Source organism: Chenopodium album, chromosome 14 (genome assembly GCF_948465745.1).
Source record: "Chenopodium album chromosome 14, dcCheAlbu1.1, whole genome shotgun sequence".
Classification (NCBI taxonomy): Eukaryota; Viridiplantae; Streptophyta; class Magnoliopsida; order Caryophyllales; family Amaranthaceae; genus Chenopodium; species Chenopodium album.
Window position 1 is genome coordinate 4457847 of NC_137847.1, and position 26554 is coordinate 4484400.

General features: G+C 35.8%; 1 protein-coding gene and 1 long non-coding RNA gene across 4 annotated transcripts; one reads left to right on the plus strand and one right to left on the minus strand.

Moving 5' to 3' along the window:
• Window positions 1-326: 326 nt before the first annotated feature.
• LOC145578639 (uncharacterized) lies at window positions 327-10682 on the minus strand. The gene is made up of 4 exons (XR_014098895.1): window positions 10212-10682; window positions 1242-1296; window positions 856-1044; window positions 327-770 (listed from the first exon to the last, which is right to left on the minus strand). It is a non-coding gene; the product is annotated as an uncharacterized LOC145578639 (long non-coding RNA).
• A 2299-nt stretch (window positions 10683-12981) lies between these two features.
• Window positions 12982-21821, plus strand: LOC145578640 (pentatricopeptide repeat-containing protein At4g18975, chloroplastic-like). 3 transcript variants are annotated; one of them, XM_081635935.1, is made up of 9 exons: window positions 12982-13332; window positions 13610-13684; window positions 13773-13850; window positions 14599-14712; window positions 18971-19114; window positions 19600-19812; window positions 20881-21085; window positions 21493-21535; window positions 21632-21821. In XM_081635935.1, the coding sequence occupies exons 2-8, from the start codon at window positions 13658-13660 to the stop codon at window positions 21528-21530; spliced, it is 819 nt and encodes a 272-aa protein (XP_081492061.1). In that variant the 5' UTR covers window positions 12982-13332; window positions 13610-13657; the 3' UTR covers window positions 21531-21535; window positions 21632-21821. The 3 variants fall into 3 exon arrangements, with proteins under 3 accessions (XP_081492061.1, XP_081492060.1, XP_081492059.1); XM_081635934.1 differs by lacking the exon at window positions 21632-21821 and having other exon boundaries at window positions 12985-13332; window positions 13630-13684; window positions 21493-21624; XM_081635933.1 differs by lacking the exon at window positions 21632-21821 and having other exon boundaries at window positions 12986-13332; window positions 21493-21624.
• The last annotated feature ends 4733 nt before the right edge of the window (window positions 21822-26554 follow it).

A 26554-nucleotide genomic window follows, 5' to 3' on the forward strand; every position in this document is an offset into this window, starting at 1 on the left:
ATGAACCATTGTTTCTTAGAAAAAATGATAAGCAAAGAAAAATCAGATCTAGTGCAGTCCATAGCCACAATTTATCACTTCAATATTGACAATTACCTATTTTTTGTAAAGCATATCAATATAGCATTGAATGATAATATGATAATACATCACATCATCAAAACAATTGGAATTAAACTTGGACCCACCTATTTTCCACTAGGACAGTTAAGAAAAACATAGTCTTATGTTTTGCCATACAATGGGAGGAAAATAGAGAAAAGAAAATAAATGGATTTATTAAAAAAAAAAAAAAAAAAAAAAAAAAAAAAAAAAAAAAAAAAAAAAAAAAAACTGAGTGGTCCAAAAGAGGATATTTGGGGAATCTGATTGTTTTTTGATTTCAAGACAAATTGATGATGAAATTTGGCACATGTAACGAAAAGAACATGTAAGCTACCACCACATCAATCATCCATCCAAGGAAAAATATAAAATTTCATACAAAAATATCAAATTGGAAGCTTTATACTTTCAACAAATATTCATCTGCCCATGAGGTGCCCATTTCTTGGGCCTTCTTTTACAATAATCCTGATGGGCTGAAGTCAGCCCACATACTGGGTGTCGCCACGTCGAAAGGGTTTCCTCTTCATTCCATAATCTACCTGTGTGGACAGTAGAGTGTGTTTTGTTTTGAGCAGCAAGTTGAGCATTCTAGGAAGAGATGAATTGATTTCATAGGACAGTCTGCTTCTTATGATCATTATGTATCGATAACTCAATAAGGCCTACAGCATAGCACAGAGGCACTAGTCTTATAATGATGCAACTTGTAAGCAACAAGACAGTGTATTATAGGGATTAAGAACATACCACATCGTTAATTGGATTGGTAATATGACAGAATCATCCAGAAAATTCTGCGCGGGTTGGTATAACTGGAATCAGAAAGTTTCCAAATGGTGAATCAAATATCCGGATATTTGCAGTGCAGCCCTCTTGCTGTGCTTGTGCTACAGCATGATTTCTCGCCTGCAGAATGCTGAGTGGGTTTACAGCAGCCTACGTAAACAGGTTATCAAAATAATTAAGACATGACGAACAATTTCTATGACAATAGAAAGTCCAATATTTTTTCATGAACTTAAAATAGCATAATGGTCCACATACCAATTAATTAGCATGATAAAAATTGTCAACTACAATATAAAGTCCAAATTGTTTTCAGGAGCTTAAATTAGCATATTTGGTCCACATACCACTGAACTGTCTTTAGATAATGCTTCTTTTGCTGCAGGGGATGGATTTATTACCCTGCAGTAATATTCAAGCAGAATTAGAAAATGAATGATATAGCTTTCGTTTTTCATAGCACAAATCCCTCTATAGTGCAAAAAAGCACAGATTTTCTAAGAGGGAAGGTGCAATTGCTTTCCTTGAGCATTAATTAAGTCACTCATTATTCAAAGACTGATGATAGTTTTGCCTGCATTAATCCTCATTTATGTTTTCTACTTCAAGAAGGAAAAAAGCAAGTAGCCTACGATAGTGTGAGGATCTTGCCTAAATGCCTGTACAGCAAAGTGACAAACAGGAAAATGACATCATTTTCAAAATCATTTCAAATGAAAGCCAAGAATACAAATTTAGTCCAGCTTAAGGTAATTAGTGTGATAGTGTTTAGCAGGCCCTAATACAGATCCGCATTAAAGTCGGATAATTAATGACCCTTAGGGTGTGCAGGAATCTAATCCAGTAAACTCCTTTTTCAAACATGGCTTTAAGCTACATTAATTAGCACTAATATGAGTTCTAGTCCAGGCTATAATTGAAAAATACTCAAGTGTTGTACTACATGGATGATCAATAGAATTGGGAGACCTTTGAAATCTGAATTTCTTTTCAATAAGATCTTCTAGACTATAGGTCAGATAAAAGAATGCAGCGCTTGTCTTAACAAGGAAGACAGCATTCCATGTAAATAGGTTTGGTTAGGAAGGTCTTCATACACAGAGCCTCACATAGTCACATGGGAAATTCTTAGGGGAGGTGCTGGTATTTCATCATAGTTTTCATTGTTATATTCTCCTCAGTCCAAAGAAATTAAAATCTCAAGTTCTTATGGCATACCGAGTGGAATTTTCTTTTTTGATTTTGTGTATAGGATGTCTGCAGCGAGACTTGGAGTTCATCAATCTTATGTCATAATTGTTTTTGTACTGCCTGATTTCTAATGACAAATACATTGGATCCTCATTTGTTTCGAATTTTTGATGTACCATTTCGAGTATTTAGGCAGTTCTGCAACATAATGCAATGACAGGCCAACACAATTTCTTTTCTACTAAGGTGAAAACGGGGCAGACGAGGGGTGCAAATTAAAGGTCAGTATCTCTGCCTCAAGGTTCATAAAGTAAGCAATGATTTCCAAGCAGAAAACAAAAGATGAGGGCTAATCTCTTAAAAAAATTCCCTGTTTCCAGATCAAGAAAGTGGAAAAGGCTAATGAGATTGAAAGCCAAAAGAAAAGAACAGGATACATTCTCACCACAGTGTCAATACTTAATGTCTCAATATTAAAAACACTATCTGAAGCATTTCCCATTTAAAGTCCTGTTAGCCCATTCTTTCAAGTAAAATTAGCTACCCTGTCCTGGCTGGTGATAGTACACAGAAGGCATTTACGATAATGAATCATATAGTTTACGAATCACACGGATGTCTAGTAACTAAGGTAACTGCAAAGCAGTTCATGATAACTTGACGATTCTAATATTAGCTGAACCCACAGTCCCCCTCCTGGCCCTCCAGAAAAAGAGCAAGAAAAACAATTAACTTAACCAAAAAGAAGCTTGCAGAAGAGATTGTATGTAGACATAGAATTAATAAATCATATTTTACAGGGAACTTCTAGATCAAGAATGACATTGCTACTCTTATACTTCAGTTAAATTGGCAGCTCAGCCCAGTATCAAGCTTTCCTCCGAAAGTCTTCGCAGTTATTGAAATCAAAGTTGAAAATAATTTGTGATAAGGACTGAAAATTAATACTAGAATTACAAAAAGTAGGCCAATAATGCAGTTGAACTATAGAATAAGAGGACAAGTTGTCCTTAATCAGAAAGAACTACAAAAGTACAAAATAACCCAATTCCTTTGAATTCCAAAATAGCCTGATTGTAAGAAGCCCCAGCTCCCCTATACCCATAAGGAGGCTAGATAAATTACCCTATCCCACGGTGGCTCCCAAAAATATAAATTAACTCCAATACTCCATTCTACCCAACGATAACTGAATATCGTATAATCAACATAAATCTAGTACCACTACCACCAAAGCACTATAGCAAATTAGCAACTTTTTCAAACTACTATAGGAAAACCCAGAAAATCCATACCAAGCAAAGAAAATTCATCCAAAGATTACCTGTCACCAACAATGAAGAAAACATTCAAGCATAGCCACTAGAAAGCCAAACAATTATCTAACAACATAGCCAACCAACTCGGTCTTTACTTTTGGAACAAATCACTATTTCCAATACTATCAAACCTGGAGACTATAAACTTTACTCATCTACGATCCTTGTCCATAAGCCTGAGTAACAATGCACAAAATCTATCGAACAATGATTTCTCCTACAATAATTATGGATTAAGATCTTAAAACATGCTCCTTAGCATGAAAAGCAACATCACCAAATCTAGTCTCCAATCCAATTATCCAAGTCTTTGATTGGAAATAAGTTAACTTCTAGTCAATGGCACACGAAACCAGATGCACGATTCAAAAACTATCAACTCGACAGACCGAACAATTCAACTTACACCATATCATCCAAAATTGTGCCTAAATTGAAGAAATCATCCCCTTTGCTTTCCTCCCTATTCCCCTAACTTTTTCCAATGAAAAAGCTATTCACTTAAAACTGTTGGAAAAAATACCTGTTGATTCCATGAATAATAATAGACAAATCAAGAACTTCCCTTGGAGCAAATTCGATCGCCATACTCGAAACATAGACCTGTCCTCCTTCTGTTGTGCCGTGGTTTGGAACCCACTGACTTAGAAGCGAAATACGCCACCACCGGTACAGGTTTTCCGATGACGCACGCCCCCCAAGTTTTACACAACGACCTTTGCAATTCGTGTACCCGAACCAAAGGTTGGAATTGCTCAAGAACTGTTCAGATCTCAAAGGGTAGGTTTGTGTTTTTGTGTTTAGGGTATTTTCAATAATGAAATTAACGTATATTGATTTTGGGGTATGAGGGTATTTATATGAATATAATGGAGTAAAGAACAAGCCAAGAAATTAGGTCTTTTAGCCCACGCAAGCCCACCGCCCAAAAGCAAACTGATCGACCGAGCTCTCGCTCGCAGTCGAGCGAGCTATCGCTCGGCCTAGCAGAGAGCAACTACGGCAGCGAGCTAGTGTGCGAGCTATCGCTCGAGCTCTCGCTCGCCCCTGTCGCAAGCACATGGCCAGCGAGCTATAGCTCTCTCGTATCCGAGCTATAGCTCGGCCTTGCAGCGACCACGAGCAGCAGCGAGCTATAGCTCTCTATTACCCGAGCTATAGCTCGGCCTTGCCAAAGCTATCTATCCTTGCTAGAGCTATAGCTCCTTCGCTAGATCTTTAGCTTGCACATATCACTCCCTCGTTAACTCCTCGTACACTCACTTGGTAAATCTCCGATTTGCATTACTAGAATCGCAATTACTCCAACAATCCCCCACTAATGCAAAACGGACATGAGATCATGAAATCTGAACAGTAAATGAAAGTCTTAGTACTTAAATGCTAGTATCCGAAGATTTGAACTAACACATTAGTGCACAGGGTTTTCAACACTTCCCTAGTGAATATCCTAAGATTTGAATTCCTAGGAGCGAGGAAGGGACCTTGTAAACACATACCTTGACTTTAGAGCTTAAGCAATTCCGCAAATCTTGGCTACACTTGGGATCTCATGAGTACTTCAAAAGGATCACGCCCAATCCTCCCTTGAAGAGCGCCACTCTTCGTACCCACGTAGGTGTTCTCAGCATTCCCAGCAAATCCAAGGACTATTCATGCAGACATGTGAACCTTCACATGCACCTTGCAAATCCAAGGACTATTTATGCAATGGAACTAAACATTAAGAACATTTAAGTTCAACCTCCATCAGTCAATAGTGCACCATCTAGCCGCAGCTCAACGAGCTTTCAGGCAAGATGCACTCAACAGTGCACCATCTAGCCGCAGCTCAACGAGCTTTCGGGCAAGATGCACTCAACAGTGCACCATCTAGCCGCAGCTCAACGAGCTTTCGGGCAAGATGCACTCAACACTTCGGTGTCTCTATCGGTCCCTGCTCAAGTAGTATCTGGGCTAATAGTTCCTGATCACTTAAGATCACTATAACTCCCTACTCTTGAGCGACTGGGCTAGAGCCATTAAGAGCTACGCTCAACCTATCTCTTCGGTACCTTTCACTGCACATTCCCTACTCAAGCAGTTTTAGAGCTGACAGTCCAGGTCGCTTAAGACCACCATCACTCCTCACTCTTGATTACCGGGATAAAGGTATTAAGAGTATGCTCAACCTCTACGTCGGCGTCATTATCAGTCCTATTCAAAGAATATCTGGACAAATGACATTAAGAGCCACACTCAGCCTGTCTCTGAATCACCTGGTCAAAAAACCACTCAAAAGAGTTAGATTCAACATACACCAACAGTGTAAAACAACAATGAGTCAACCAAACTAGGCTCCAGACTCAATTAGAACAAAAGTTCAAGTTAAAAGCACATCGGTGCATCCATGTAAGCTGTCTCATCTGACCACCCAACCTGGGTCATGGACACTCAATTGCGTAGACTCATTATCTGACACTTCGTCACTGGAATGAAAAACCACATGGGGATTTTAAAACACCATTTCCGTAGACGATCAAGCACTTACTTGTGCTCCATCCTTTTTTTTTAAGGAACTGCTTGACTCTTCCTGCTTTTACATACTCTCACCAGAATACCATTTCCACAAGCTCTGTCTTACTAGGTTACTACCTTCGTAGTTCCTGACAACACAGACAAAGAGACTTGAGAAAATAATGTAGAGAACATGAGGATCAACTTGCCCCCACAATGGACAAACTTCCATAGTTCACTTTGCAATAACTTATATTTTTGACACTTATCATCCCTAAATAGCAATGATCTTTGCTTCCTACCGGATAGTGTGTCACACTTGCTTTGCAATTAACTCAAACAAAGTACAACCCATCAACCTGTAAAACATACACTGGCAGGGTAATCATAAGCTTTGTTGTTTACTTAACCTTTGTCCACTGCATCACTCCAACTCCAACAACGATTGGACAATGCTATCTAGACAAATTAAGTGAACGAACAAATTCCTTTCTGCAAAGCTACATCATGTCAAGAATAAAATCTTAAACCAAAATATTTGCAAATCATTAGCATATTGAATCAAACATCAAAGCTAATTCACACCCAGTAAATCTGGTTTTTAACATGATCAACATATTCACCATATTAAATTCTCTACATAGTGAGAATGAGTTCGATACATACCTTGGTCGATTCAATGATCTTACCATCCAGAATCTCACCACTCATCTCATCATTTCGTACTTTCATCTTGGCATAGATTAAATTAAGACACTTGACCCCCACATGACTTGTCTAGTCCACTCACCACATTAACCACAAAAGTTAATTTAATATATGAAGGTTATTCCTCATACCTTGAGTTGTCTCATATGATTGTATCAATAACAAACCCTATGATCATTAGTCAATCATGCTAGGAAGCTTACACAACCTTACTGCAAAACAGACAAACTCATAACACAGGTGAGTAACAAAATTGGGTCAATACCAAACTTACATGTATATTGTGAAAAATACAATATCTTACCTTCAACCTCCTTTCAATGTAAACAAACACCCTTCAATTTCTTTGAAAGAAACTTACTACTGAAAGACATATCATGGCAAGGCAAGACATAAACCTCAAGCACATAAAACTCAACAAGAGCTTACTTTCAAACTAACATGCTTCTTCTCTTCAAAACTAGTTCAGGTAACATTTAACATGGTCTATTTCTATGGTTCCGGATTCCTATCCACCATTACTAGAATACCAAGAATTCAATCCATCTAAACCTTTCAAGAAGAAAGTAAACATAAGACGGAACTTAACTAGTTCAAGCCTTAACCATTATGCTAACCTGAGTTGATCCACTCTTCAACTACTTGGCCAGACTAAAGCTTAGAGACAAAAGCATCGACATGATCAACCAAGGTTAATAAGTTAATACATGATATACATTGTACTTGAGAAACTTCACATACATCAACCGTTAAATTAAAGTCATAGAGACTTACATACATAGCTCATAGTTCAACTTATACGTCACCCACACATATACATACTGGTCACACATGCCATATGAAATGTACTTTACAGAATAAACTTCATAGCTAGAAAACCCTCACATCATACACCTTGTGAAAATAAAACTTGACCCTGTCAACGTTTCAGGGAAGACAACTACAACTTGGGTGAACAACACAACTATAAGGCTAACCCCACATAGCAAAATCACAGTATATATAAGCTATAATTAAGACAAAGAAACTTACTTTCTATTCTTACCTTATGTGGAGTTCATAACATTTAGACTAGCATAACTTTACTAGTCCTTGTCAAATCATACCTTTCACTTCTGCTATCAAGCATGGAGAAAACCCGGTCACTTCTAGACCTTCAACAAGAAAAGTCAAATGCTAGTTCTCTAGGAGTTATAGACATTTCAAGATCAAAAGATAAGCTAAACTATAACCACAAGAATTAACAAGGATAATTCTAAATCCCAACAAGGAACCTCACAAGCTTATCACAACATACTCCATGCTCAATAAATAATTTTTTTTTTTTTTTTTTCAAGATTAGGGAAACAATTCAACATGATACTATCAAGAGATTGAACAAATAACATCCCTGATCAACTAGGAAAATAACAATGCCCATAACCATACATGATTAAAACAAGGCATAAAACAAACAGTTGAGGAAAGGTACTTGCAACTCATAAAACTAACAAATAGCCATTGATAAAAGAATCACTCATGGAAATCTTCCTCCTAAAAAATACTCACACACATGAGTATAACCAACTTACTAGTTAGTCACAAAATCTAACTCAAATCACCCCCACATTGCTACACAATACATCATAATAATTAAATTATGCATACTTGGGGCACATATAATAAACATATTATATAAAGTTAGAAACTTAACATGAGGTAATCAAATAAGTTGAGAAGGAACTTAGCTTGTTCAACCCTTACGGCCTACGACATCTATGTGACATTGATCACTCTTGACTGGTGTCCGCTACTCGCATGGCCACACATCTTAAACTTCTTGTTACACACTCTACCAAACTTGGCACAAGCTACCCGCAGACTTCCTCAAGATTACCCATTGCATCTGTTGATTAGCACATGAACTCACAAATTTCTTCAATCATAACATGTCTGACACTAGTCCATTTTATTCCTTGCTATAATTAAATAGCGAAGCCATATGTAATGCCATTTGATTTGATACTCCAACCGTACTTTAGGTAATACCAAATAAATAATAAGCTCCTTGAATTGCACCGCTTCCACCGACCCTTCAATGGAAATTTCCGGTTTTTCCCTTTTAATTCATGCTGACATAAAGTCCACTAGATTGGTAGTCTCAGATGATAAAGAATTAAACTTCCTTAAATTTACGTCGAACAAACACAAGATCAAATCTTTGAGAAACGCATGACCCGTCTTGATCTTAATCGCAAGAGTCTCTAATTAAAACTAATTTTATACAAATAGAATCGGACTTCCATTATAAATTCCATCACGATACCGGAGATACACAAATAATTTTCCGTTGACCAAATTTTATAGTCTTCATGAATTAGGGTTCTTGAATATCGTCAAATATAGACAATCTTCAAATTCAAGAAATCAACAGTATAATTAAATACTATTTCGCTTCTAAATTGTTGGAAAAAATACCTGTTGATTCCATGAATAATAATAGACAAATCAAGAACTTCCCTTGGAGCAAATTCGATCGCCATACTCGAAACATAGACCTGTCCTCCTTCTGTTGTGCCGTGGTTTGGAACCCACTGACTTAGAAGCGAAATACGCCACCACCGGTACAGGTTTTCCGATGACGCACGCCCCCCAAGTTTTACACAACGACCTTTGCAATTCGTGTACCCGAACCAAAGGTTGGAATTGCTCAAGAACTGTTCAGATCTCAAAGGGTAGGTTTGTGTTTTTGTGTTTAGGGTATTTTCAATAATGAAATTAACGTATATTGATTTTGGGGTATGAGGGTATTTATATGAATATAATGGAGTAAAGAACAAGCCAAGAAATTAGGTCTTTTAGCCCACGCAAGCCCACCGCCCAAAAGCAAACTGATCGACCGAGCTCTCGCTCGCAGTCGAGCGAGCTATCGCTCGGCCTAGCAGAGAGCAACTACGGCAGCGAGCTAGTGTGCGAGCTATCGCTCGAGCTCTCGCTCGCCCCTGTCGCAAGCACATGGCCAGCGAGCTATAGCTCTCTCGTATCCGAGCTATAGCTCGGCCTTGCAGCGACCACGAGCAGCAGCGAGCTATAGCTCTCTATTACCCGAGCTATAGCTCGGCCTTGCCAAAGCTATCTATCCTTGCTAGAGCTATAGCTCCTTCGCTAGATCTTTAGCTTGCACATATCACTCCCTCGTTAACTCCTCGTACACTCACTTGGTAAATCTCCGATTTGCATTACTAGAATCGCAATTACTCCAACAAAAACTTTATAACATGCACACCAAATCCATTCATGTCATAGTTATTAAGAAGAGTGAAACAATCCTATCTTCAAACACATTCCAAACTATAACAACAAAAACCAACAGTAGTTCATTTCATTGGAAAAGTTCAGGTTCTTCAGTTAATTTTCAACACCCACAACAATTTTCTTTCCAAACCCTTAAATTAATTTACATAAACTACTCATTTAAACCAAAAATTAATCCATGATATTCCTCGCAAATTATGGTGCAAGAAACAATCTTTGTCACTGTGATACTAGTAAAATTTGTCGCAAATATCACGAATTCGACATCAAATGAATGGGAAGCAACAGAGAGAGATAGAGAGGGGTTACCTTCGAGGTGGCGGGTTGATCTTCCTTTTCTTCAATTCGGACTCCATTGCCTTTCGGTCAAGCAGTCAGGAACTTTGGGTTAAAATTTGGACCTCATGGTCATTAGAAGAGCTTTCAGCGGTTAAAAACTGATCTAATATAAGTATAAGGAAATTTTAATTTTTAACACCAGAAAAAAACGAAAAAATGGTTTTTAACACTACAGAAAAAGAAAAAAAAATAAAAATAAAAATAAAAAACCTTTTATTTTAACACCACAAAAGTTTTAAAAAATTGGCTTTTACCACCTTTTAACGGTTGTCATCCAAAATTCCGTTAAGTGGGGTCTAATTGTGCCATGTGTCGACATATTATTAGTTTATAAAAAAAACCAAAAACCCTTAACTAACCTAGCCACCCCAGCCCCACCGCCGGAATCGCGGCGCCACCTCTACCTCACCATTACCCTACCGTTCCCAGTCCAAATCCACCGGAAAAACCCCTCCTTCCCTTTCCCCCACCCCAAAACCGACAATCACACCCCAACTCCCACAATCTAAGGCCGTTCAATTTTCAAACAACAAAAAACGACCCTAAAATGGCCACTTACGGACGAAATCGGCCAATTTCGGCCCTTAATAAGCTAATTTCGGCCCTTAACCGACCATTTTGGCCCTTAATTGGCCAAATTTGACCACTAGCGGCCATTTTCGATCGCCGATTTCAAGGTGTTCGAAAAACGGTAGCTGTTTAAGGTGGTCTTTGGGGAGGGCTGTCGATTTTGGGGTAGGGGAAAGGGACGGAGGGGATTTACTGGTGTCTGGTGTTGGGAACGGGGCTGTCAAGGTGAGTGAATTGCGGCGGCAGCCTGCCGGAGGTGTGGCTGACGGTGGAGGTGGGGTGGCTGGGTAATTTTAGGGTTTTTTTTATTTTAGACCAATAATATGCTGACATGTAGGCATTGTGACCCCACTAACGGTTTTCATCCATAAATCAGTTAAGTGGTGGTAAAAGCCAATTTTTTTAAAAATTTTGTGATGTTAAAAACCATTTTTTCGTTTTTTTTGTGGTGTTAAAAATCAAAATTTCCTAACTATAATCCAACAAAAATTACGCTGATTAGAAAACAATTTATGCATTCATCATTTTAATGCACATAGATAGAGCGATAGAGATTACATGTAAATAATGTATTCCGTAATAAAGTGTAGACCCGATTTGACAGCTCTGATTTTTTTTATTTTTTTTAGTGTTGTTGCTTGCTCAATTGCTCTAGGGGAAAGCAATAACAAATCTATTTTATAAAAAGGGGGAAAAAAAAAAACTCATTTGGTGTTAAAATAAAAATGTGAATATATGGGATCACCAAACTCGGCTATGCTAAATGTTGCAAATATTTGTTGCAAAATGTGGGTGTCTTTCTTTTAATGTTAATTATTTGTAATTTATAACTCAATTTCTTTAGAGGAGATCCTGAGGTTAGGTACCCTTAAAAGGGTGACGGAGGAGTATAACAAGGAGTGAACTATTTTCCTGAAACCGGATTTTAGGAGCAGTGACATGCTCCAAGCCATGGATGGCCACTCTGGCCCTCCGCCGGGTTTCCTTAGGGTTCATATAGGCCGAGATGAACCTAGTATTTGCCAACCACTGGGAGGAGGTCATGAGATAGTAATTATTACAGATGGATCCTAGTAGAAGCACTCGAGGAATGCGAGTGTGGCATGGACTTCAACCATGGACGTTGCTACTATTGTTGATCGTGGGGAAGGATTTGGCAAGGCCTCCTCAGCTTTACATGCAGAACTTTTAAGTTGCCCAGGAGAGATACGATGGGCAAGAAATGCAGGTTTTCAGAGGATAACAGTCTACACGGATTCTTCAGCTATTATCCAACTTCTTCAGCGCCAAAGCACGGTAGATGTGTCGTTCTTCTAGCTACTCAAAGAATTAAGATTCTTAGGTGTTCTTTTCCAAACTTGTGCGGTTTGGAAGGTTAGTCGGGAATAGGTAACTAGAGCCCATGATTTAGCAAATGGGTGTAGAGTTAACTTGGTTAGTTTTGATGATGGTTAAGTTTTTTCTTTAGTCCAATGTTGTAAAAAAAAAAAAAGATATTACCCTGAATCAAAATCCTTTTAATGAAACTTTGGAGACATTATATGAAAAATAATTTGATATGCAATGACAAAAGAATGCAAGTGTAAGAAATCTAAATTAAGGGCATATTTACTTGAGTATGAAAAAGGTAGAGGCAAAATTTTGAAATTGTCACGTTTTGGTTAATTTCAAAAACAATGATTAACCAAATTCATATCAAAATTAACTCTTATGCATGGCCAATGGATGCCCAAAATATGTTGAGCACCAATTTTAATTTAACCATTTCTTTCTTTTTATACTTCATTTATGACCTAAATCAAATCTAATCCAAACGACCTGATTGTTACCTCTATATACAGACATGTCATTTTCTCTTATTAGATTGGATTCTATTGCCTCATTTTTCCTCATGCCATGCCACATCTCACCTTATGACTAACCACACTCTTAAAATCCAGGTAATTAACCAACTGGGGTTGGCGTGAGTGGTTAAGGGTCCTTGCTCCTTAACCAAGGTCTCAAATTTGAGTCTTGGGTATGGAAAAAATCCCAGCTGGAAGGGATGCTGCCCATCGAGGTAACCATGCAAACTCCTGCAGGAGATTAGTCCACTCGCCAAAGACAGTGGAAACTCCTCGTGAAGTCATGAGTAGTACCCCAAAAATAAATCCAGGTAATTATATTCGGGTGATCGAGTGCGAGTCAGTTTTGCCGTTTTGGTATAATTGTGCCCAACTTTGAACATAACCTCTCCGTATCCCACTTCTTGCAGTCCTTACTTCCTCTTCTGCGCCTTTAGTATTTTCCTCAGCACACCACACACTCAAAAGTCAAAACCCTTTCAATCCGTTCGAAATTAGCGCGCTTTGTGCAATTACACCTAGCACATAGATTATACCTACTCATTTCAAACAACAATCTTCTTCATTTAAAGGAAACAACAAAAAAAACGTCCAACTCAAGAATGAAAGAAGAAAAAGAAGCCATTTTTGTTTGATTTTCCCCCTTTCTATTCGTTATTAAGTAAAGAATCAGAAAGGTAATTTCTTTTTTAATTTACTTTAAACTATGCGTTAGCTATTTCTTGGTGCATCAATTTGCAAACCTGTAGTTTATTTAATTCTATGGTGTTGAATTTGGTTAAATATCAGTGATTTTGATAAATAGATATCTGATAGCTTTGTTTTGTTCTAGCTACTGTATTAATAATTGAAGTTAACGCAAAATTTCATGATAAAAAATTGCACTTTGCCTTTGTAGTTGATAATTACATTGTAAACCATTGATTATATGACATTCTAATATCCCTTTTTCAGGAATTGCTTGAAAATTAAAGGGGTTAAGCTCGTTAATCACTGAGCCTGATGTTGAGATTAGCGGCGCGATATGTGGTAAGCCTATAACAATCCCAAGTAATTTATAAGTTTCATTTTTTTGGAGAGGAATTGTATTGATAAATGTGAAATTGTGCTTTTTTAGTTGAATCATAGCTCACAGCTTGGGAGGGTTAGATGTCAAGCCCCAAAAATGTGGTTCAGTACAATGCCCCAAGTTGAGGTATATTTCAATCTTTATTATTCTTCTTTTTTTTGTATGATTTAGCATTGTTTTGGCATACAACCGCGGCAATTTTGTATGGATTATGTTGGGGGTGTTTAGGGAGGTCTAGAAGTTCATAATCTTATTGCTTAACTAGTGTCGGAACGAATTGTTTATGTTCTTTTCAAGGTATACTATGTCGTCGTATTACTCTTCCTTGACATAGTTGGCCTTCAGGGATCATAGCTTTAGTTCTACTTCCACCCACAAAAAAACCCCTTAATAAGGAATAAACTTGCATCTTTGACATTTTTGTGGAAATTCATTCATCTTATACTCCCATAGTCTTATGCATGTAAGATCACCCGCCTTTATTCTATGTCACTTGTTAATTGTAAGATATGTTTGTGAGTGATGATGTCATTTTTTCTGAACTACCCTACCCCTATGTCTCTGTATATAATCCTTTAAATAAATAAATAAATATAGATAATGTCAATTTATAAATCACGCTTGGGGTAGTTCTTTTGTATTAATTCTTACCGAGATCAAGCAAATCTTTAATAGTTTCTTAACCTAACTGTATGTTGGAGTCTCATGCACTAAGTATTATATTCCCTTTAATGTTTGAATGGAGTCTTTCCTTTTACTATCCAATTTTGGGCTAATTGCTTCTGTTGACTTTCTCTAGTTTTAGGGATTAATTCCTGCTATAATAACAATATATATCTATGTTCTCTGAGTAGTTATTGCTTTGTGCTGTTAGGGTCAGAGCCAGGTGACATCTAACGACATTGGAAAGGAAAACAACTATGATCACAATATATTTTTAGGACAAAAGATTACGAGGAAAGAGAAGATGAAATTTCTGACTAAGACAGTAAGTTTTTTTTTTAATTTTTATTTATTTATTTATTTTATTTTTATTTATTATGTTGGTTACTTATTCTAATTGCCAATATACACAAACTGCTAGAGATGCATATAATTCATTCCCTCATACTTCCCCCCTGAATATCAATCAAACATGCTCTGCAATGAGCTATTAGAGCTGAAGTGAATGTTTTGGAATAAGTTAGTGAGATCTAAAATACTGAACGTGTTACCATTAACATCTCAATAGTTGATGCTGTTATCCATACATCACTCGTCTTTGTTGTTTCTGCAATACAACTATACAAGGGAAGTTGAATAGTTTCCTTGCCACAGATGAATTGAACTCAAGATTTGATGCCTAGATGTATTAGAATAATTGCTTATTTCTTCTTGTTTGATTCTCAAATGAGATTCTTGCTCATACCTTCCTTGATATATAGCCTGAAATTCATCATCACTTTTAGTGACTGTAGTTATTTGAAATTCCCTACTGGCCAAATCTTGTACCTTAGACACTTCGTGTTGACAGATTCAACGGGATTGTTAAAAGTCAACTATCTACCCCATTTTCTCAACTAAAGAAATTTAGTAAACCTGATAAATCTATCTCCATGTCTCTCAACCTGTCTTCCGATGAATTGTTTGGATGTGACGTAATTATCTACTGGTATGTGATTCGGTTCCAATATCTAAAGGTTAGCTGTAAATCAGATTGGAGCATGTCCTGAGTCTTTTGGTTGGTTGGGATCAGATCTGCCCATGTAGGCTGTTTGGCATGCTTGTGTAGGGATATAAGGGAAGCCACTATAGTTTATTGTAGCTCTTGGTAAGACGTAAAATTCCCAATTGCACTTGTAAAACTCTCTTGAGTTGTGCACGCTTTCCTGTATATATCTGTATTGTTTAGAAGGGGCTTTATTTCTCATTTGTGACATGTTATTGCATCATAAAAGTAGGCTTGTTTGATACTTGATAATTAAGATATTCATATAAATCTAACAATTAATTTGTCTAAGACGGTGCTCAGTGCTATTGGCTGTTTTCTGTTGGAAATTGATTGATAGATTTCTACATAGAATCCAATAAGCATATCTTTGGTTGGCAAGAGAAATGGGATCTCCATTTGTTGGAGAAAAAAGATGTAAATGAGAAAACATAAGTAACAGTAGAAGCTGGAGTCTCCCTATTCTATTAGCATCAGAAAGAAAACGTCGAATGGGAGTTATACCTTCTTTATTAATGAATGTTTTGGGATCAACATCTTCACAATTAGTTATCTCCTGATAACTCGATTGAAGAATTGAAATTAAACATTGAATGTAAAGTGATAACCCTGTGCTCGACAGGCTCACATTAGTCACATAGTTTTGAAAATCTGGAACTGTTGCTGCATGAGAAATTGAGAATGCAATGTTGTTGCTATAATCTGTAAATAGAGTTGGTTCTGTGGTCATATTGTTTTCTATTAAAGTGCACTGAGATTGTGGTAATGCTAATTATTCTATTAGATTTGATCACATTGTAGGTAAAATAAATTTGGACTAGGCTGAGTTTGATTTACATTTCCTTTTGATTTTTTGAGATCTGGTTGAATTTTAGGAGACTGGATTTTGCGGGAACTCAGATCAGATCCATAGAAGTTGCAGCAAATATTCTCCTTATTCTGATAAGCTTTATATATTCCTCTATTCTATTAATTACTCATTTTGCAGATGCTCTTTCAACGCATTCGAAATGTTTTAAATCGGTTTAATAAATGGAAAAAGGAGTTAAATCCTATTTATTCTGATGGAGGCTTAGGCCTTTCTCCGTCTTTTTAGACAGTTAGGGGTCAGTGGATATTTGGTGTTTGGAAGTTTGTAATTGTCCACTTTGCTTTTATACAACCAATTTACCCTTTTAAAACTTTCACCTCCCTTCATTAACTGAAGGCCACCAATGGACTTTATATGACCAACTAGTAGTCATATGGTTCCAAACAACATTACATGACCCCGGGATACAATCTCGAGATTTTTCGACACTTGATCCCGAAACCTTTGAAATTAGTCTGATTTCGTGTATTATACAGCCTTTGTTATGGACAGTTTTGGACTTTTCTGGGCCTAGAAAGAAAAGTGGTCGAAGTTCTTCCCATGAGTCCCACGACCTTGGAAGGCCATTTGGGTGGTTAGAACTTAGAACCATTTACTTTGCCTTTAAACCGTCTATTTAGCCATTTTCGTACTTGCCTCCCTTGATTAACCCAAGACCACCATGGGCCTTTATATGACTGACTAGAGGTCCAACCAACATTATATGACCTTGAGATGCATCTCTTATAATCCTGAGATTTTTCAACACTGGGTCTCGAAACCTCGAAATTTGGTCCAAAAGCGTAGATTATAGTCTTCAATTTTGGTCATTTTTTTACTTTTTCTGGACCCGTAACGAAAAGAGGTCAAGGTGTTTCCTATGGACCCATAACACCCTAGGAGGCCCTTTTGAGTGGTTGGAACCGTCCTCTTTGCCTTTAAACAATCAATATGGATGATTTTGTGCATGCCTCCTTTTATTGGATACCCCGTGCGCGCCGTGCCTTTATGCGATTGACTAATGGTCTTATATGGTTCAAAACAACATTATATGTTAAAATAAGTTGTAACTTTGGTTTTCTTTTTAGATTTCTACGTTTCTTAGTTATTATTCTCTTTGTGTTTGTGAGCTATGAGCTCGGGTTAGCTGGACTATAGTTGTGTCCTTTAACCACTACTAAAAATAAACCTATAAGTGATCTGGCTATTTTTGTTGACAGTTGAGCTCATAACTCTCTTTATATTTCTACCTTTTTATTATGGAATGGCTTCATTCGATTTTGATGGTCCTTTATTCTTTATTAATTTGTCCATTTTTTTTCTCTCATCTTCTAGAAATACCCAACATACTTTAGTCTTGAAATCTGAATGCAAATGCGTTACGACAATGACAGTATCATGCTTAGCAAGTGCAGAAAGTGATGTCCACTGTAAATATGGTTCCTGAATCTTGATGCATGAATGCATGATAAGAAAATTAGCTCTTAACTTCAAATAAGTATGGGTCTACTTATTTGCTTGCTTAAGAGTGTAGCAAGCTGAATTGCTTGCGTGGTGCTTTAATTTGAGATTAGTGGAGCATTTTGAAAAAAGATTTTAGTCTGAGCTAATTTCTCAAATTTGTTTGTTTGGTCTTTTATACCAAAGAGATAATGTTGCTTAAACTTTCCATTTCACATTCAGTACTTTTGTTTGATAGTTGATACCTGGACATTACACTATTTATAATGGAAACTCATCATATTGGAGTTTGGGGCCAAAAAATGTAAGTTTAATAAGAAGTCTGAGATTGAAACTTGAACACACATGTGGCGACACTAGTAGTTGAGTTTGAGTGATGTTAAGTGAGTTCCTATGGCTATATGTTTTCTCCATTGTTAGTTATCATTGTCATTTGTCTTCTAATGTAAAAATAACCTTCTAAAATCCTTCTCTTCCAGCCTTCTCTGTAAAGTTATACTGTACTTTTAGACTGAGTTCCTTTACATTGTCAATGGCACCGCCAAAATTGGCTAGGTACACGATAAAGCAACATGTCACGTGTGTGACAAACAGCTTCCATTGAGAATATTGTTTAGCCATGAAAAACCAACTTAATTTACCCTTATATGATGTAAACAACTATTGTTTAGATAGGGTTTTACCTTTGGAAGACAAGGACAGGGATCGTTTGTCAAATGTCTTCCTGATAAAATTAGTTTACTCTGCAATTATTGGCTTTGTGCCTGTGTTGAAACAAGTCTTAGCAATTAGTTTTCTAACCCTATCTCTTCTCATTGACTCATTGTATCTATGCTCTACTGGTAGTTGCTAGTGTTAGGTTCAAGTTGAGCCACATGTCTAGATGTCTAGTGAACAGCCTATGAAGAACTCTATATGATAGTATTTTTATCATCTCATCAGCTGCAAGGTTCTAATATCTTTTACTAAGGCTCTTGTATTAGGATTTTATCACATATATGCAAAGGCTTTAGGCTTATAGAATTATAGTATACCGTTCTGACCTTTATCTGATTTTTTCCCCCTTACTTGGCTGTAATTTTATTAATGTTATGTTTTGATTTTGTTTTTTTTAATTATTATTTTTTTTTTACTACTTGTACAACTTTAAATGCTTAAGGTTAGGGTTGATATTTGACCAATAATCTGTTTTATATCTACATTAGCTGAATATGGTTGTGCTTGCAGCTTTTTGATCTGGAAGACAGTAAAGATGCAATCTATGGCACACTTGATGCTTGGGTAGCATGGGAGCAGAACTTTCCAATTGCTGCACTTAAAAATGTGTTACTGGTTCTACAAAAGGAGCAACAATGGCATAGAGTTGTACAGGTATTGCTATTACTTGTATTTTGGTTGGTGTGCTTGTTCTAGGTGAGTGTCAGGAGAAATTGGAAGAATATAGTTGTATATGAAACCGGACAATAAAAGCCGGTGTCCTGTCAGCCATTTGGAAAGAATTCGGTGGGTTTCATTACATTCATACTAGGTTTAGAAGAACCATATATGCATATACTATATACTAGTACAAAGTATATGCATATCATGCCTTAAATACATCCTTTCTCTCTGCTTCATTGTGTCATACAAAGTATCTAGATTGATACAATGTTAGAAATATTGAAAGATGAAGCTTCTTCTGTTTATTTCACTGCAAATACCTGTTTGCCGTTTATATGGTTAGCTAGCTAGTATGTCTTGTGAGTCTTAGACAGTTTTAAGGCTTGTGTGTTGGCATTTAGCAGTGTTGGCTTTGTTTCTATATTAAAAGTCTGTTGATCCTGAAGCTCACTAGGCTTGTTTGTGCTACTCTTAAGGTTTTAAAATGGATGTTAAGCAAAGGGCAAGGCAACACAGTGGGAACATACCAGCAGCTGATACGGGCTTTGGATATGGACCACAGGGCTGAGGAAGCTCATAATATCTGGATGAAGAAGATTGGTAATAATCTTCATTCCGTGCCTTGGCCAGCATGCCATCTCATGATTTCAATTTATCATCGAAACAATATGTTCGAGTGTCTTGTCAAGGTACTTTTTCTTCTCTTACTCCCCCTTTGTGTATTAATATGTGAATGTGATGAACGTTTTTCATCTATCAATGCACAATTGATGTTCTAAAGTTTGAAAATTTGCAAAAGTATTCATCTATCTCCAAGCTAGCCATTCAAATGCCTGGAAGCTTTCCACCTACATTCAAATACTGATCAGCTGATAATTTTGCTGTATCATGATATTTAATTCCTGGTGCCCTCTATTACTTGCTTTGTAAAGTTATGGTTGTCTCACTTGCTTGGATTATGTCTGACCTTGAAGGAAGTTACCACCTTACCAGTTAGTGTTGTTGAGTGTTTCTTGTCAGTTTCCACCAGTTATAGTGCGGTATGGTCAACTCATGTTATAGTCTGAATACTGTATGATACAAACTCAATGTAAATCAGGCTGCCTACCTGGAAATTGCATTTTTATCTAAAGATATTTAAACCATGATGTGCACACATTGCTCCGTACAGCAGTTTAATGGCCACACCTTAAGTCTGTTTTGTTAACTGAAATTTACTGATCATAAGAATTGGCATTGAGAAATTTCCCTAAGTTTGAAAGAGATTGATACTGGAATGCCAATGCCTAGGTTGCTTGATCTCCCGGGGCAAGATCCATTTTCATTAGACTTTTAAATATTCCATCAATATCCACGGAGATCACAAATAGTAAAGTAGCCAAAAAGTTGCTGTTACAGACCATGATCATGATAATGGTTGTGGTGTTGCGAAAACAGCATCTCAGAAAGGTTGATGTGAAAAAATGAAAATTTAAATCCACTTCACCCTTGTAATTTAAGTGTGTTGAATACTTCGTATATTTCTGGAGAAAATTATACGAAGTTCTTTTCTTAAACCTTAACTTATCATCATGTTTAATAGAGGTTCTTAACATTTGTAGCGAACCAAAACAATTTGTTACATGTAAGTTTCAGTATTATAAATGCACATATATGCTGCTTTCATCCCCACACTTGTTCTGAGCAAGATCCTCATTAGGGTTGTTGCTCTCATTGTTTTATCATAATGAGCTAATGAATAATCCTCTGCTTTGAAGCTCTTTAAAAGGTTAGAGGCTTTTCATCGTAAACCCCCGGAGAAGTCAATAGTACAGAAGGTAGCAGACGCTTATGAGTTTCTGGGCTTGGTGGATGACAAAGAGAAATTATTGGAAAAGTACGCTGATCTTCTGAGCAAGACACGTGAAGAGTCCAAATTAAAATCAAATAGAGTGAAGTCCAGAAAGAAGAAAACTGTAACAGGTTAGCACTCTTGCCCCTTATGTCTCTATAGTAGTTAGCACAACTATTTACCCAGACCAAGGTGGTTACCCTAATGCGTTAGGGGGGAAATAGGGAAGGGAACTGGATTGATCAATGATTAATAAGCAAATACGTTCTATGAGAATTCAAAATGCTAGTTTTAGTAATGATGCATATATGCCAGTGAGAGTTTAGAATCAAATAATTTTATGTTTCTGTAACCGAATGTCTACAGTCTATACAAAACGATGCTAGAGAATAGTAAATATAGAAAAGAGTGAAGGAACAGAAAAAACGGATGCAATTTTATCGTGCAGCAAAAGTAGTTAGAGCTTACAAGTTAGCTATTAGAAGGAATTGAATCCATTTGTGCATATGTTCTCTAAACTGCTGTGTTATTTTTGCAGGACGTAAGAGTAGTCTTGCCAATGGTGCAAAAGCATGAATCAAGTACCCAACGCCTTATTTCTTGCTATTAAGCTCTTTCTATAATTGAATGTAGAAGGGATTGATGAGCTTTGTGCTTATGTATAATTATTGTTTCAGATGTGTATATTGAAAGTCAGCCAAGTTTGCTGTTTGCAGCTATTTCCCGGTTAGTCATCTTCAGATCTTGCAAAGTTACATCATTACGAAACAGCATGGTAGAACTTCCACAGGCTGCTAGTACAATGAGGAAAGCTCTGGAAGGCTTGATCTTTGAAATTATTGAGCAAAATTACATCCTTTGTCCCAAAATAATAAGTTGTTCCAAACTAATACGAAGTATATCTGTTGCTGAACTTAGGAAGTTATCTAAAATTGCCAAGGATATATGTTCGAAACATTGTTTTTTCAAGGAGACGAGAATGATTCATTATTTAGGCTACTTTTTCATAACCTTTTTTTGTACAATTCTCCCTCCCTTTCCTTTTCAACCACCACAACACCCGTAGTAGTCCACCACCTTCTCTCGTTGCATCCACATGTGATTATGTGAACATGCATGTCGTCATACCCTCTTGGTTGTTGCCACCACAAGATCAAGCTATTGCGGAGCTGCCACCTACAATACATCGTCACCATTGCACCCCCACCACCCTTACAATCCGTCATCCAATTTTTCATTTGTTAGCGGAAGCAATGTACAAGCTGTAAGGGTTAGGTTTGTGGTGGTTAGCATTGGCTGTAACAACGATTTGTGGTGGTCTAGTGGCAATGATTTGGCCCTAAAGTGCCAATGGCAAGGTGGGGGAAGCAACAACAACCAGGGACTTTGGGGTAAGTAAAAGAGGGGAGAGGGGGGAGGATGAGAAAAATTCATATGACGGAAAGTTGGATGGAACTTAGGACATAAAATTAGGAATCCGTGACTTTAAAGTTAAACATTAGAAACTTCACCATCAAACTATACGAAGTATCATATTAAATGATTTTTTTTTTAATTGCAAATGAAATCTGACAACGTACTTGTAATAAACAAAAATAGGATCGAGTCATAAATTTTATACAAAATTATTGTCATACTAATAATAATTTGGACATCGTCCAAGCCAAAAACTAATTTTATTATAAAATTCGATTTTTTAGTCTTTATACATGCGACCACAATAACAAAGTTTAGTGGAAAACAAACTATATACTTTAGCAATAAAAATATTCTTAAAGCACACGCTTAATTAATAAAAATGGTAAACTAAGTATCACTTTTAAGGATCAAGTGTAATGATTCTCCCACACCCCACCACTAAACATTTTAACAATTAATTAATTAAGTAATTATTATTTATTTATTGTTAATAATCTATTCTCTTGTCCGGGTGACAGAAGTCAAATGATGATGAAATCCGAAAAAGGGAAGCCAAACAATGTATTATTATTGATGTTACACTTTGTGGTTGCACATTTTTATATTTACTTTGTAATTTTATGCCATCTTTTTTATTTGTTTTGGAAACTAATTTTAGTAAATCAAAGTCAGCACTGAGCAAGCATTTTTCCATTTTAGACTCTACCAACCAGCAAACTTTGGTAAAGATTGAGGAAAAGAAAAAGAATCCTTTTTTAATTAATTGTACCAAAAATATTATACAATGTAATGAAATATTATGGAAAATCATTGACTGTTGAACTTTGTTCTCTACAATTTACCTACTTTTAAAAAGACTAGGATTGAACACTTGAAAAAGTGTCTCACATATATTATTACCTTTATGCCTCTTTATACGTATTTACATGTGTATCGGGTCTATACTTTCTATGGTCTATTTTATGATACAAAGTAACAAATTTTTAGAGTAAATTTTATAATTTAGAACAGAAATATTGTACAATTTCATCCTAATAAAACCAATTGGTAATAGGTCGAGTAATCCACTATGATCATGATTGACAAGCAATATATGTTAATTAATGAGATTACTATTTAATATAAAAGTCCATATTAATTTAAGTTTCACATCTTAATAAACTTCTCTTGGGTGAATGCAAAGGTCAATTTTACTGAATTGTTAGTGCTTTAAATAGACACAAACTGTCTTATAAATAGATAACTAGTGAGTAGCCCTCGCGATGCCCCGAGGTGCTACTTTTGTAATTGTACAATTTTAGGTTTTTTTTTAGGTTTTTGTGTTTTTAATTTGGCATTGTTATAAGGTATGAAATTGCATTGTTGTTAATTTTGTATTCCTTTTTTTTTTGTTGTCAAACCAAACTTCCCGTTTTTTTTTTTTAATTTTTTTTATTTAGCCATGTATTTTCGAAGCACTGCAATACTATTGTTGTTTTACAAAGGGACTTTAATCTTAAAATCGTTCTACATCAAAAGAAATAGCAATGTAAATTTGTAAAACATTAGTTCTTTATTTTCTATCTTGTTCATATTTTTCAGTCCTGTTGTTCCGTTGATTGGTCATCAGTTGTTGCCGTGTTGTTGATTTGGTCGTTGTCTTTGTCCCTGACTCCCTGCATTTGAAATATTGTTAATGTCATTATTTTTTTCCATTTTAACCTGGTGTATGGAGATAATTTATGTTGGTTTGGTTTGTTACCTTTGTTGTGTGTCTCCTGTCTTTGCTGCCTTTTGTACTTGGTCATTAGTTTCCAAGCTTTTGACGTCCAGTTGCCTTTTTGTGGCCGGTTTGTTTGTCTGCCATTTGTTTGATGTTTGTTTGTTAGTTTTTTTGTTATATGTTTTTTTTTGAAATTGAAAGTAGTAAAGTTGGGTTTTTTGTTTATTGTACTCACCGCTTCTTGGTTTTTCTGTTTGTATGCATTTTCTAATTGGTAGTTTATCTCAAGAGTCTTTTGGCAGAGGAGCTATGTTATTTCGCTTCTTGTACTAAGCTTGACCTTGAATGCAAATTGCTTTCCAACACAGAGCTGCAATCTGTCCAGCACCTTTTGCTTTCCGTTAACCTGTAAACATTGTGTTTTGTTATAGTGTGTCATTGCATAAAAATATAAGAGTATTCGGAGGGTTGATTAAATTGTTTGCTTATGCTCAAAGATTTTAAATTATAGCCTTAGAGGTCTTACTCTGTTTGCCTTTGTACATTTATAATTGAGATTGTGAAACCCACTATTCAGAGCATGTAATGCCAAAAAAATTCATTTTTTGCTACCTCTATTCTCAAAGACTCAATTTCTTATTATAGTTAAGAAAATGGCTTGCCAAATTGCATGTGAAATTGTAATTGCTATTCTGCTTCAGAAAAGTTGACAAAAAGCAAAAAATAGATATAGACATCATTGTTACCTTGAATAGTTGCTATTTGGCTATTTGCTCAAATCTGTCTTCCAATTAGTGCGAACCTGCATCACAACATACCCAAAAAAAGAATTTAAATTGCATTCAAACAAAGATCTCAATAACAATTGCATTTTTGTTTCATCAAAAAAAAAAAAAAAAAATTGCATTTTAATTTTAGGGAAAATTAATCTGAATAATAATTAACCTTCTCAAGGAAAAATAGCAAAAATAAAGGGTTAATGAGTTACCCAGTTGTTTGACGGCATATATATATAGATATAAAAAATACATAAATGCTGCATATTGGAGCTTAGATTCAAAATGCCAATCTCAATAAACATACAACTTTTCTAATTCCCTGAAGAGTTAATTACCAATACTACCTCTATAATGATAATTCAGATCTTAAATGCTATACCTTTGAATATCCAATTACATGCAATTTCAGTTACCATCCAAATAAATTTAATTGCATTGGATGAAAAAATAAGCCAAGTTAATGATGATTATTTAAAGTTTAAAAATAAATGGAATATCAATAGATTTTTCATTGGTAATTATTGAATAAACATACCAACAATTGTCGACATTAATGTCGGTACAGCGGACGTCGGCGGCAAAAGTGAAGTACTGAAGTCCACCAAAGCCTTCGACAAAGAATCAATCTTCTTGATCATGGTTACTCCAACCATGTATTTAATTGGTACCGCCATGGATGTTATAAATTTGTAAAGTAATCCGTATAGGATAGCTCTAACTCTTCTTCAATTTTGCAACAATGAAAACAAAGAATAAAGGTAGTCTTCTATTTTGCAAATTTAAGCTCAGACACTTTAATGTTGCATTAATGAAAAGAAAGAGTAAAGGTAGTCTGCTATTCCTCTTTCTTTTTTTTTAAATATATATATATATATATATATATATATATATATATATATATATATATATATATATATATATATATATATATATATATATATATATAAATAATACGAAGTGGGGAATAAATATGTGTATTTTTTTTAAAAAAATTAAACCATGTCATTTAAAGTTATATATATGCCTTTTTCACAATTATATCATGTTTGATAGTTAGCTTAGATGGCTATATACTCAATTTTGTTGCAAGTGGTATGGGGTTCAAATCCTCTTATCATCATATTTCTTTATTTTTTTTTATTTAGTGATGGTGTGACATGTGGAGATGTTGGGTAGATGACGTGGCGTCACAAATTGTTGGTGAAGTGACGTGGCGTAATTTGGAAGAGGCTACGTGGCACGTATACGTTTTTATAAACGCCTTTTAATAGATTAGTATAGATTGCTGTCCCTGACCTAATTTTTCAAATATCACAAGGTTTAATTATACCTACGAAATTAGATTGTACCTCCCTATACTGCAACATTATTCCTTTTACTTCATTTTTTCTAATTAAATTAATTTAAGTTAATGACAATAAATTAAATATAATGCAAATGTATGTACAAAATATTCATCGTAAAAACTTTTCCAGAATGTTGGTGCATCCGTACGATGGTAAATTAAAAGATTAATTTCATTTTAATAAAACAACATGGTGTCCTTAATCAATACTTAAAGCTCTAAATTAAGAGACATAATATGATGGCATGGTATCAAAACCATTACAACGCCGCATTAATTAAAAAAAAAGCATAATTAGTACGTACTGATAAGCTAGTCCTATGTTCTTAATATAAATTAAATAAAGGTTAACGAG

Coding starts and splice junctions, on each gene's coding strand:
- LOC145578640 (XM_081635935.1), top strand. CDS start 13,658: ATGTTGAGATTAGCGGCGCGATATGTG. Junction 19,115..19,599: donor AATGGCATAGAGTTGTACAG/GTATTGCTATTA, acceptor GCTACTCTTAAG/GTTTTAAAATGGATGTTAAG. Junction 19,813..20,880: donor TGTTCGAGTGTCTTGTCAAG/GTACTTTTTCTT, acceptor TCTGCTTTGAAG/CTCTTTAAAAGGTTAGAGGC.